General features: G+C 51.5%; 1 protein-coding gene across 1 annotated transcript; it reads right to left on the reverse strand.

Annotated features, from left to right (window-relative positions):
- Window positions 1-2,419: 2,419 nt before the first annotated feature.
- LOC120320269 (28S ribosomal protein S12, mitochondrial-like) lies at window positions 2,420-3,997 on the reverse strand. The gene is made up of 2 exons (XM_039369849.1): window positions 3,891-3,997; window positions 2,420-2,957 (listed from the first exon to the last, which is right to left on the reverse strand). The coding sequence occupies exons 1-2, from the start codon at window positions 3,919-3,921 to the stop codon at window positions 2,611-2,613; spliced, it is 378 nt and encodes a 125-aa protein (XP_039225783.1). The 5' UTR covers window positions 3,922-3,997; the 3' UTR covers window positions 2,420-2,610.
- Between the last annotated feature and the right edge of the window lie 9,395 nt (window positions 3,998-13,392).

The raw sequence follows: 13,392 nt of genomic DNA on the forward strand, positions 1-13,392 counted from the left end.
AATAAGAATAGAATGAAATGGAATAGAATAGAACAGAAAATATGGGATGGGATAGGACAGGATAGGAGCTAGAAGGGACCTTGGAGGTCTTCTAGTCCAGCCCCCTGCTCAAGCAGGAGAACCTATGCCATCTCAGACAAGGGACTGTCCAGCCTCTTGTTAAAAACCTCCCGTGATGGAGCGCCCACTGTTGTATCCCGAGCCTGCAAACGCAGGCTCGGGACATTGCAAGGGTCCCGGGCCTTTGCCGAAGCTGCCTGGGACCAGACTGAGTGGCGTCGGCTTTGCGTGCATGCGCAAGGCGGGAAAAGCGCCTGGTTCTGTTGCCATTGTATCCGGGGATCTGGGCGTCTAAAAGGAGGCCTGCGTGCCTCTGCTCGTTGTTGGAGTTGTGGCTGAAACTGAAATAAAGAGCAGTTCAAGGAAAGATGTGTCTTCGTCATTCGCCATTACTGCGAGGACTTAACACTAGCGACGAAGGTGGGATTGATTATAAGCTAAACAGGATGGAGGTACTAGACCAGTGGTTCTCAACCTGTAGGTCAGGACCCCATTTGGGGTCGAACAACCATTTCACGGGAGTCGCCAAACAACGCCGTCTGCCATTTTTTCCCCCCTTTTCCTTAGCTGGGCTACTCCCTTTTATTCTATTGGCTTTTGAAAGCCAATCGAATAGACTCTCTTGAATAGAGTCTAATTCTATTGGCTTTCCAAAGCCAATAGGAATGGTCCAGGCTGTCTCTGCCCGGCTGAGCCCGCCCAAAGTCCCAGTCTGCAAACGGTGCAGCACCATTTGAGTAGTCCTCGACTTATGACCTGTTGAGTAGTCCTCGACTTACGACCAGTTGGGGGGGGTCGCGGCATTAAAAAGGTTGAGAACCACTGGTCTAAAAGGAGGCCTGCGTACCTCTGCTTGTTGTTGCAGTTATGGCTGAAATTGAAATAAAGAGTGGTTCAAGGAAAGATGTCTCTTCGTCATTCGCCATTACTGCAAGGACTTAACACTGGCGACGAAGGTGGGATTGATTATAAGCTAAACAGGAGGAAGTTTTAAAGACTCATGCAAAGAAGTCCTGAAGAGGGAAGACGGCGTTAAGGTCAGCGTCCCAGCCTGCCAGCACAGCGTCGCTGGAGGGTGAGTTCGGCTGAAAGATCCCTTCCCTAAGAGAAGCGAGTGGTGAAGTGCAAGTGAGGATGGCGAAGATCGGCCGTTGATCCGCGTTCGATGTCTCTCACATCCGGAGAGATGGGAATCCTACGTTGCGAGGGTGGAGAATTATCTCAGGGTGAACCGGATCAGAGAAGAGGGCTTGAAGGCTGCCACCCTGTTATGTGCCTGTGGGCGGGGAGCCTTTGAGATTGCAGAAAATCCAGTGGCCTTTGCCTCTTTGGAATCAGTAACTTATATACTGATTTAAAGAAACTTCCGAAAGATCGTTCCCAGCCCAAGCTGTCCATCATTGCTTGGAGGCACACGTTTGAACAAAGGGATCAGAGGGCAGGTGAATCTGCTTTTATTGCAGCCTTGAGGCGAGCAGCCAGACCGTGTGAGTTTAAACTTCTACCCATTCACCCATCTTCCCATCCATCATCTATCCATGCATCCATCATCTTTATCCATCAATCCATCATTTCTATCATGTTTCTATCCATGCATCCATCTGCCCATCTTCTCCATCCATCCATCATTTCTATCGTTTCCATACATCCATCTGCCCATCTTCTCCATCCATCCACCTACTCATTCGTGTCTTCATCTACCCATTCGCCCATCTTCCCATCCATCATCTATCCATCCATGCACCCATCTTTATCCATCCATCATTTCTGTTTCTATCCATGCATCCATCTGCCCATCTTCTCCATCCATCCATCCATCATACTCACTCATGTCTCCATCTACGCATTCACCCATCTTCCCATCCATCATCCATGCATCTATCATCTTTATCCATCCATCCATCATTTCTGTTTCTATCCATGCATACATCTGCCCATCTTCTCCATCCATCCATCCATCCATCCACCTACTCACTCGTGTCTCCATCTACCCATTAACCCATCTTCCCATCCATCATCTATCCATGCATCCATCTTTATCCATCCATCCATCCATTTCTATCATGTGTTTCTATCAATGCATCCATCTGCCCATCTTCTCCATCCATCCATCCATCCATCCATCCACCTACTCATTCATGTCTCCATCTACCCATTCGCCCATCTTCCCATCCATCATCTATCTATCCATGCATCCATCTTTATCCATCCATCCATCATTTCTATCACCTGTGTGTCTATCTCCATCCATCCATCCATCCATCTTATCTATCCATCCATCATTTCTTCTCTTTCTCTCTCTCCTTCCCTCCCTCCCTCAGAGGCCCTACCCACCTTCTACACACAAAAGCAAGCCAGGGAGAGTCAAGGAGGGGCTGAAGACCCCCTCCCCATTTATTTGTTCACCGACTCATGGAACGTCCGTGCCGCCCTCTCGGCTGCTCAGTCCTGTCCTCCTCCGGGGGAACGGTGTAGCCCCGCTTTGACCTGGGGGGGGCGCATAGGTGGTGGTGGTGGTGGTGTCTGTGTGTGTGTGCGTGAGCGCCCCCTCTAGGCCATCTTCTTCTTGACGTGGGCGCAGTCGTACTTGCCCCGCACGATCCGGACTTTGACGCCGGGCAGGTCCTGCTTGCGCCCGCCCTCCACCAGGACGGCCATGTGCTCCTGCAGGTTGTGGCCTTCGCCGGGGATGAAGCAGACCAGCTCTCGGCCCGTGCTCAGGCGCACCAGGGCGCACTTGCGGTTGGCCGAGTTGGGCTTCTTGGGCTTGCGGATCAGCGTCTTCAGCACCACCCCCTTCAGCTGCGGGTGGCCCTCCAGCGGGCCCGGGGGGCGGGGGGGGCGCTTGGGCCGGCCCAGCCGGTGCATCTGGGCCAGGGTGGCCATCCAGCGGGTCCCTGCGGGGAGGGGGGGAGAGAGAGGGGGGCTGCGTCAGAGGGGGAGGGCGGGCAGACCCCCCGGGACTCTCCCTGGCTGTTCCTGTACCTGGCTCCCCCCCTCCCTCCCCCTTATTCCCCCCTGACGCCCCAGGGGGCCCCCCAAAGCCCAGGTCCCCCAGGACGGTCCCCACACCCCGGGAGCCCCAAGTTCAACCCACTTTTCTAGTTCAGCCCACCCCCCCAATGGCCCCAACCCCTCCCAGCTACCCCCCTACCCAGGACCCTCCTCCCCAAGGTCCACCCACATTTCTAGCTCACCCCGCCCCCGCAGGACGCCCGATGCCCCCCAAATCACCCCCAGCTTTCCCCCTCCCCAGGACCCCCCCACCCTAAGCTCCGCCCACGTTTCTAGCTCACCCCGCCCTCCCAGGACCCCCGAGGACCCACAAATCGCCCTCCAGGACCCTCCCCTCTCCCCAGGACCTTTCCTCCCCCCCCAGGACCCTCCCCTGATCCCCCCCCCCACCCTAAACTCCGCCCACATTTCTAGCTCAGCCCGCCCCCCCAGAATCACGGGTGACCCCCAAATTCCTCCCCCCCCCGCTATCCCACTCCAGGACCCCCCACCCCAAGCTCCGCCCACATTTCTAGCTCACCCCGCCCCCAAGACCCCCAAATCCCCTCCAGGACCCTCCCCCTTGTCCTCTCCACTCCAAGCTCCGCCCACATGTATAGCTCACCCCGCCCCCCCCAAAACCTCCGCCAGGACCCTCCCCCTGGTCCCCCCCACCCTAAGCCCCGCCCACTCTCCGAGGTTCCCCCTCCCCCATACCCTCCCCCGCCGGCTCCCCTCCCGCAGGACGACCCCGAAGCCCCCAGAATTCCCCCCAGCCCCTCCCCATGTCCCCCCACCCGCGCTCCGCGACGGCCCCCCCCCCTTTCCCTCCGCACCTCGTGCCAGGAAGAGCCCAGCAGCCGCCATGAGGACCGGCGAGCAGACAAGTCGCGGGCGTGGACTTGACTAGCACGTCGCCGGAAGCTCGAGGGGGAACGTCCCGTAAGCGGGCGCTCTTTCCGCCGTGGGAAAGCGGCTTCCGGCCGCTCCGGCCGCGTCTCTCGCTGGTTGCGCGAGAGACGCGGCCGGCTTTCCTGTCGCCCTGGGGCGGCGCCAGCCGCGTTCCTCGCCAGGCGGACTTCAACTCCCAGAAGGCCCCGCGCGCCGACTTGAGCAGGCCACCTGGGCTCTTTGAGGACCGGTGGACTTCAACTCCCAGAATTCCTGAGCCAGCCACGCTGAGGGGACAGGGCGGGGTTTCCAAGCTGAGCCATTGTTGGCACGGGAATTCTGGGAGTTGGAAGTCCACCCGAGCCAAAGTTGCCTACCCCTGATCTAGTCCAACCCCCTGCTCGAGCGGGAATGAACAGGGGGTTGGACTAGATGACCTCCAGGGTCCCTTTCAACTCTTTGATTCTGTACTTCTGTAAGGGTCTCCAGTTTGAGTTGGGCTTGGACTGGATGACCTCCCAGGTCGCTTCCCACCTTGTTATCCTATGATTCTGCAAAGGTCTCCTGCTTGAATTGGGGTTGGACTAGATGACCTCTGAGGACCCTTCCAACTCTATTATGCCATGATTCTATAAGGGTCTTCTGCTGGAGCAGGGGGTTGGACTGGATGACCTCCCCAGGTCCCTTCCAAGTGTTATCCTATGATTCTGCGAAGGTCTCCTGCTTGAATTGGGGTTGGACTAGATGACCTCTGAGGACCCTTCCAACTCTGTTATCCCATGATTTTATAAGGGTCTCCTGCTGGAGCAGGGGGTTGGACTGGATGACCTTCCCAGGTCCCTTCCAAGTGTTATCCTATGATTCTGCGAAGGTCTCCTGATTGAATTGGGGTTGGACTAGATGACCTCTGAGGACCCTTCCAACTCTATTATGCCATGATTCTATAAGGGTCTTCTGCTGGAGCAGGGGGTCATTCCCGCTACCAGCTAGAATGACAGCATCAAAGAGTTGAAAGGGAGCCTGGAGGTCATCTAGTCCAACCCCCTCCTCAAGTTGGAGATCCTTACAGAATTAGAGAGTGACAAAGCTGGAAGGGACCTGAGAGGTCATCCAGTCCAACCCCCTGCTCGAGCAGGAGAACCTTATAGAATCATGAAATAACACAGTTGGAAGGGTCCCCAGAGGTCATCTAGTCTGACCCCAATTCAAGCAGGAGACCTTTGCAGAATCATAGGATAACACTTGGAAGGGACCCGGGAGGTCATCCAGTCCAACCTTCTGCTCAAGCAGGGCACTCTTATAGAATCATGGGATAACAGAGTTGGAAGGATCCTCAGAGGTCATCTAGTCCAACCCCAATTCAAGCAGGAGACCTTTGCAGAATCATAGGATAACAAGGTGGGAAGCGACCTGGGAGGTCATCCAGTCCAAGCCCAACTCAAACTGGAGACCCTTACAGAAGTACAGAATCAAAGAGTTGAAAGGGATCCGGGAGGTCATCTAGTCCAACCAGCCGTCTGTTTCGCACCCGCTCCCCGAGCAGGATCTGCCTTCGAGGCAGGTGTGCCAACGAGGGGGGGAGGAATAATTAGACAACCCCCCCCTTCCTCGGCACCAGGAGCCATGGCGTGCTGGAAGTGGACCGTGGGCCTTGTGGTGGGCGTTGCGGTGCTGCTAGGCGTGGGAATCGCCATATGCAACACCGCCAATGCCACGGAACAGGAGCATGAGGACCACCAGGGGAATATGGGTTAAGTAGTTGTTGGCTTTGTGTGTGTGTGTGTGTGTGTGTGTGTGTGTTTGTGTGTTGGGACCAGCTCAGAAAAGACAGGTGGGGCTTGATGGCCCTTGAGAATAGAATAGAATAGAATAGAACAGAACAGAATAGAAAATATAGAATAGAAACATAGAATAGAAATATGAAATGAATAGAATAGAATATAGAACATAGAATAGAACAGACATTCTATATTCTATTCTAGTCAGAAGGGGCCTCGGAGGTCATCTAGTCCAACCCCCTGCTCAAGGAGGAGTCCCATACAGAATCCTAGGCTAAAAAGAGTCAGAAGGCGCCTCGGAGGTCATCTAGTCCAACCCCCTGCTCAAGGAGGAGTCCCGTACAGAATCCTAAGCTAACAAGAGTTAGAAGGTGCCTCGGAGGTCATCTAGTCCAACCCCCTGCTCAAGGAGGTGTCCCGTACGGAATCCTAGGCTAACAAGAGTCGGAAGGGGCCTCAGAGGTCATCTAGTCCAACCCCCTGCTCAAGGAGGTCCCCTACAGAATCCTAGGCTAACAAGAGTCGGAAGGGGCCTCGGAGGTCATCTAGTCCAACCCCCTGCTGAAGGAGGAGTCCCGTACAGCATCCTAGGCTAAAAAGAGTCGGAAGGGGCCTCGGAGATCATCTAGTCCAACCCCCTGCTGAAGGAGGAGTCCCGTACAGAATCCTAGGCTAACAAGTGTCGGAAAGGGCCTCGGAGGTCATCTAGTCCAACCCCCTGCTGAAGGAGGAGTCCCATACAGAATCGAAGCCTAACAAGAGTCGGAAGGGGCCTCGGAGATCATCTAGTCCAACCCCCTGCTCAAGGAGGAGTCCCATACAGAATCCTAGGCTAACAAGAGTCGGAAGGGGCCTCAGAGGTCATCTAGTCCAACCCCCCTGCTCAAGGAGGAGTCCCATACAGAATCGAAGCCTAACAAGAGTCGGAAGGGGCCTCGGAGGTCATCTAGTCCAACCCCCTGCTCAGGCAGGAGTCCCGTACGGAATCCTAGGCTAACAAGAGTCGGAAGGGGCCTTGGAGGTCATCTTGTCCAAACCCCTGCTGAAGGAGGAGTCCCATACAGAATCGAAGCCTAACAAGAGTCGGAAGGGGCCTTGGAGGTCATCTAGTCCAACCCCCTGCTCAAGGAGGAGTCCCGTACAGAATCCTAGGCTAACAGAGTCAGAAGAGGCCTCGGAGGTCATCTAGTGCAACCCCCTGCTCAAGGAGGCATCCCGTACGGATTCCTAGGCTAACAAGAGTTGGAAGGGGCCTCGGAGGTCATCTAGTCCAACCCCCTGCTCAAGGAGGAGTCCCGTACAGAATCGAAGGCTAACAGAGTCAGAAGGGGCCTCAAAGGTCATCTAGTCCAACCCCCTGCTCAAGGAGGAGGAGTCCCGTACAGAATCCTGGGCTAACAAGAGTCGGAAGGTGCCTCAGAGGTCATCTAGTCCAACCCCCTGCTCAGGCAGAGGACACCCTCCTCGGACAAACGACTGACCCATGACCCAAAATGCTCCAGTGTTGGGAGCAGCACCCACGACTTCCGGAGGCGAAGAGTTCCAACTATTTTATGAGTTTTTTGTGGGGGGAGAAAGCAAACAAATCGTTTCCTGGATCGGGCCCATCCCAGGCCATCCAGGTTGGCGTTGGCCACACGCCTTCTTTCGCCTTCTTTCGCACCCGAGGCCCAGGCAGGAGCCTCATTCCAGCCAAGAAGCCGAAACCGGGAGCAGCGAGGGTCTCTCTCGCACAACTACACAACCCCACCCCACCCTGTTTCCTAGGCCCCGGGAGCCATGACCGACTGGAAGTGGATGCTGGGCATCGTGGTGGGTGTGCTGATCCTGGTCTTTTTGGGAATCCTGCTCTGGCAGAGTATCAAAAGTCATTCGATCGAACTCCTCCAGGGGGGAGATGCCAAATAAGTAAGTATTTTTTGGGGGGGGGGAACCAGCTCTAAAATCATCGGTCGGGCGCTGTGGCCCCCCCGCGAGACCGTTGGGTTGGGGTGGTTGTTTTTTCGGGGGGGCAGGTGTGGGAAGGAGCGAGTTCGAGTCCCGCCCTAAGCACAGAAGTGTTTTCCTTGATTTATTTTGTTAGGAGAATGGGGGCGGGGGAGAGCGGTTCCACCAGCCGGGGTGGGGGGCGAGCACGGGATCGGTTCTCCCGCTTGAGCATGATTCTGTCAGGGTCTGCTGCTTGGGCAGGGGGGTCAGACTAGATGACCTCCCAGGTCCCTTCCGACTCTTGTCATTTTTGTAAGGGTCTCGTGCTCAAGCAGGGGGGTCGGACTAGATGACCTCCCAGGTCCCTTCCGACTCTTGTCATTTCTGTAAGGGTCTCGTGCTCAAGCAGGGGGGTTGGACTAGATGACCTGCCAGGTCCCTTCCGACTCTGGGATTCTGGAAGGGTCTCCTGCTTGACCAAGGGGGGGGGGGTTGGACCAGATGACCTCCCAGATCCCTTCCGACTCTGTCATTCTGTGATTGTGTAAAGGTCTCCTGCTGGAGCAGGGGGCTGGACTAGAGGACCTCCGAGGTCCCTTCCGACTCTGGCTGGTCCAGTTGCTTCATGATAAAATAATAATAAAGTCGGAAGGGACCTTGCAAGTCATCTAGTCCAACCCCCCCACTCAGGCAAGAAACACTACACCATTTCAGACAAATGGCTGTCCAGTCTCTTCATAATAATAATAATAATAATAATAACAACAACAACTGGAGCACCACTTGAACACCATTGGCATTGACACATTCGCTATTAGTCAATTGCAAAAGGCGGCCTTACTAGGAACTGCTTCCATCCTGCGACGATACCTGTAATACCATCAAACATCCACATCTGCCTATCCCAGGTCCTGGGTAAGGACTTGATAGGTAGACAAAATGCCAAATCCAGTCTGAACATCTGGCTGACTGTGCGATGATCCAAAATAATAATAATAATTTAAAAAAAGTTGGAAGGGATCTTGCAGGTCATCTAGTCCAAACTCCCCCCCCCCCACTCAGGCAGGAAACATTACACTATTTCAGACAAATGGCTGTCCAGTCTCTTCATAATAACAATAATAATAATAAATAAATAATAATAATAAAGTTGGAAGGGACCTTGGAGGTCATCTAGTCCAACCCCCCGCTCAGGCGGGAATCCCTACACCATTTCAGACAAATGGCTGCTCTAGTCTCATAATAGTAATAGTAATAATAATAATAATAATAATAATAACAAATTTGCTATTAGTCAATTGCAAAAGGCGGCCTTATTAGGAACTGCTTCCATCCTGCGACGATACCTGTAATACCATCAAACATCCACATCTGCCTATCCCAGGTCCTGGGTAAGGACTCAATAGGTAGATAAAATGCCAAATCCAGTCTGAACATCTGGCTGACTGTGCGATGATCCACAATAATAATAATAATTTAAAAAAAGTTGGAAGGGATCTTGCAGGTCATCTAGTCCAACCCCCCCCCACTCAGGCAGGAAACATTACACTATTTCAGACAAATGGCTGTCCAGTCTCTTCATAATAACAATAATAATAATAATAATCTGCCTATCCCAGGTCCTGGGTAAGAACTCGATAGGTAGACAAAATGCCAAATCCAGTCTGAACATCTGGCTGACTGTGCGATGATCCACAATAATAATAATAATTTAAAAAAAGTTGGAAGGGATCTTGCAGGTCATCTAGTCCAACCCCCCCCCCACCCAGGCAGGAAACATTACACTATTTCAGACAAATGGCTGTCCAGTCTCTTCATAATAACAATAATAATAATAATAATAATAAAGTTGGAAGGGACCTTGGAAGTCATCTAGTCCAACCCCCCCGCTCAGGCGGAAAACCCTACACCATTTCAGACAAATGGCTGTCCAGTCTCTTCATAATAAATAAATAAATAAATAAATAAATAAATAAATAAATAAATAAAGTCGGAAGGGAGCTTGGAGGTCATCTAGTCCAACCCCCCGCTCAGGCGGGAATCCCTATACACCATTTCAGACAAATGGCTGCTCCAGTCTCATAATAGTAATAGTAATAATAATAATATTAATAATAATAATAATAAAGTTGGAAGGGACTATCTGCCTATCCCAGGTCCTAGGAACTGCTTCCATCCTGCGACGATACCTGTAATACCATCAAACATCCACATCTGCCTATCCCAGGTCCTGGGTAAGGACTCGATAGGTAGACAAAATGCCAAATCCAGTCTGAACATCTGGCTGACTGTGCGATGATCCATAATAATAATAATATTAAAGTTGGAAGGGACTTGGGAGGTCATCTAGTCCAACCCCCTGCTCAGGCGGAAAACCCTACACCATTTCAGACAAATGGCTGTCCAGTCTCTTCATAATAAATAAATAAATAAATAATAAAGTCGGAAGGGAGCTTGGAGGTCATCTAGTCCAACCCCCCGCTCAGGCGGGAATCCCTATACACCATTTCAGACAAATGGCTGCTCCAGTCTCATAATAGTAATAGTAATAATAATAATAAAGTTGGAAGGGACTTGGGAGGTCATCTAGTCCAACCCCCTGCTCAGGCAGGAAACCCTAAACCATTTCAGACAAATGGCTGTCCAATCTCTTCATGATAATAATAATGCTGCTGCTGATGATAATGATAATAATGATGATGATGTTGGAAGGGACTTGGGAGGTCATCTAGTCCAACCCCTTCTCAGGCGGGAAGCCCTATATACCATTTCAGGCTGTCCAGTCTCTTGTTCAAAACTTCCAGGGTTGGGAGGCAGAGGTCTTGGAATGGAGGGGCAGCTGGGCGTGAGTGGCCCCCAACAACGCCGCCATCTTCCCCGCAGGCTTTCCTCCGTTGACAGGCGGGTTGGTGCCGAAGATGCTGATACGCAACCCCGAGGAACCAACCTCCCCAAAAACGCCGGCCTCAACCGCCAGGCCCAGCAAAAATCGCCACCGGGCCAAAGGGGGGGGGTCACACCAGTGGCCAAAGGGAGGGCAGCACTTCCCCGGTGGCGGCGGAGAAAAATAATGGCCGGCCGAAGGAAGAAGGCAGCTTCGGCAAGATTTGGGAGAGAGGAGCGTGGAGGAACCTGCAGCTTCTGGTGGCCGGGTCCTTCGGCCGCAGCCGGGCGGGCGGGCTGCACGGAGGTTAAATGAATGAAGGGATGAGTAAATAAATGGGGAGGGGGGCCTTCCGCTCCTCCTGGAATCCTTCTGGTCTTGTTGTGTGTGTACAAGGTGGATAGGGCACCTTCCGGGGAGAGAGAGAGGGATGGATGGATAAGATAGAGAAACACAGACAGGGATATAGGTGGATGGATGGATGGATAGAGAGATAGATATGGATAGATAGTAGATAGATAGATATAAATAGATAAGATAGACAGACAGATTAGGTGATAGAGATAGATAGATAGATAGAGACAAACACAGACAGAGATATAGGTGGATAGATAGATATGGATAGATAGTAGATATAGATAGATAAGATAGACAAACACAGACATATAGATGGATAGATAAATAGATAAATATGGATAGATAGATAGATTGATAGATAGATAGTAGATAGATAGATATAGATAAGATAAACAGACAGACACAGACAGATTAGGTGATAGAGATAGATAGATAGATAGATAGATAGATAGATATAGACAAACACAGACAGACAGAGATATAGGTGGATAGATAGTAGATAGATATAAATAGATAAGATAGACAAACAGACAGACATATAGGTGGATAGATAAATAGATAAATATGGATAGATAGATAGATAAGATAGACAAACACAGAGATATAAGTGGATGGATGGATGGATGGATGATATAGATAAGATAGACAAACACAGGCAGACAGACAAACACAGAGACAGACAAACACACAGATAAGTAGGTAGATAGATAAGTAAGATAGATAGATAAACACAGACAGACATAGATATAGGTGGATAGATAGGTAGATAGATATAGGTGGGTGGATGGATGGATAGATAAATAAATAGACAGAGACAGGCAGACAGACATATAGGTGAATAGGTAGATAGACATAGGTAGATACAGAGATATAGGTGGATAGATAGGTAGACAGACAGGTAGACAGACATAGGTAAATAGATATATAGGTGCATAGACACAGAGATATAGGTGGATAGATATGGATAGATAGACACAGATATAGACAGATAGACAGATAGATGATATAAATAGATAAGATAAACACAGACAGACAGACAAACACAGAGATAGACAAACACATAGATAGGTAGATATATAGGTAATATAGACAGACAGACACAGACAGACATAGATATAGGTGGATAGATAGGTAGATATAGGTGGAAGGATGGATAGATAAAAAGACAGAGACAGATATATAGGTGAATAGGTAGATAGACAGACATAGGTAGATAGATACAGAGATATAGGTGGATAGACAGACAGACATAGGTAAATAGATATAGGTGGATAGACACAGACAGAGATATAGGTGTAGAAAGGTAGATAGACAGAGACAGATATAGGATAGGTACATAGACAGACATAGGTGGATAGATAGATAGATAAGACAGATGATATAGATATACATAGATGACAGAGATATAGAGGATAGGTGATAGAGAGCAAAATAAGTAGATAATAGAGATACACAGATGATAGAGGTATGATAGATGATAGAAATAGATACATGAGAAAGATAATAGAAAGATGAGAGATGACACGGGGGGGGAGGGCCTTCAGCTCCTCCTTGCATCCCTCTGGCTTTTGTGTGTAAAAGGTGGGTAGTTTGTTCGTTTCGGGGATCCAGAGCAACGGAGGAAGGCAACTGGGGTGCAGGCATACGGGGAGCCCCCGCTTTCCAGAAGCGACAAGCGGGGACTGCCCTTGTTGCTTCGGTCACCCGGTGCCAAACGGTTCGCGGACCAGTAGCAGGCTGTGGCCCGCAGGTTGGAGACCGCCTGCGTTGGCAGGGAAGGGGTTGCTTCCCGATGTCCCCCCCCTTACTTTTCCCTGTACAACCAGGTGCCTCCTCCTACCTTCCCCAGGTGAGCTGCTGCTTAGGAATCCCGGTTGGAAAGTTCTCCCGATCCGGGCTGAACCTTGGCGCTACGCCGCCCACCGGAATACCTGCCTTGCCTTAGCGGCGTTTGCTTAAAAACGTGCCGACGGCCTGTTGTGATTCCTCGGCGGCCGGTGGACCCGGCCGCTGAATCCAAGGATTCAAGAGGAGGAGGAGGGGCCTGGCGTGCCGTCAGAGTCAAGAGGAAGGCTCTGAGGAGCTCCAAGACGTAACCGTCGGATGAGGAGCCTGGCCCCTCTACTCGCACAGCCTGAGTTGGACAGTGCTGAAGAACAGCTGGGACAAATCTCAGATGCACGAAAGAGACGGCAGGCAAAGCGAGTAGGACAGAGGGATGCGACGGGGCGGCTCCAAAGGCGAAGGAGAAGGCATTAGGAAGCCTAATAAAAGGGGGGGGGGCGGCCGTTCATGTTGAGGAATCGAGTTTTTTGTGGAGTGTGTTTTGTTTCCCTCGGACACGGACTCGGGTCTGTGAGAATAAAACGGGCTGGTTTTTTGGAAGAGGGGTTTCTTAGAAGAGGGGTTTCTCCTTGTACTCACGTAGGCCGGGACAGAAGACACCTCTCCCCGCGCCCCCCCCATGCCAAAAAACAAAACAGAGGTGACACACCGCCG

Source organism: Crotalus tigris, unplaced genomic scaffold, assembly GCF_016545835.1.
Source record: "Crotalus tigris isolate CLP2741 ecotype Arizona unplaced genomic scaffold, ASM1654583v1 scf7180000021287.315228, whole genome shotgun sequence".
Classification (NCBI taxonomy): Eukaryota; Metazoa; Chordata; class Lepidosauria; order Squamata; family Viperidae; genus Crotalus; species Crotalus tigris.

Coding starts and splice junctions, on each gene's coding strand:
- LOC120320269 (XM_039369849.1), bottom strand. CDS start 3,921: ATGGCGGCTGCTGGGCTCTTCCTGGCACGAG. Junction 2,958..3,890: donor TGGGCTCTTCCTGGCACGAG/GTGCGGAGGGAA, acceptor CCCTCCCCGCAG/GGACCCGCTGGATGGCCACC.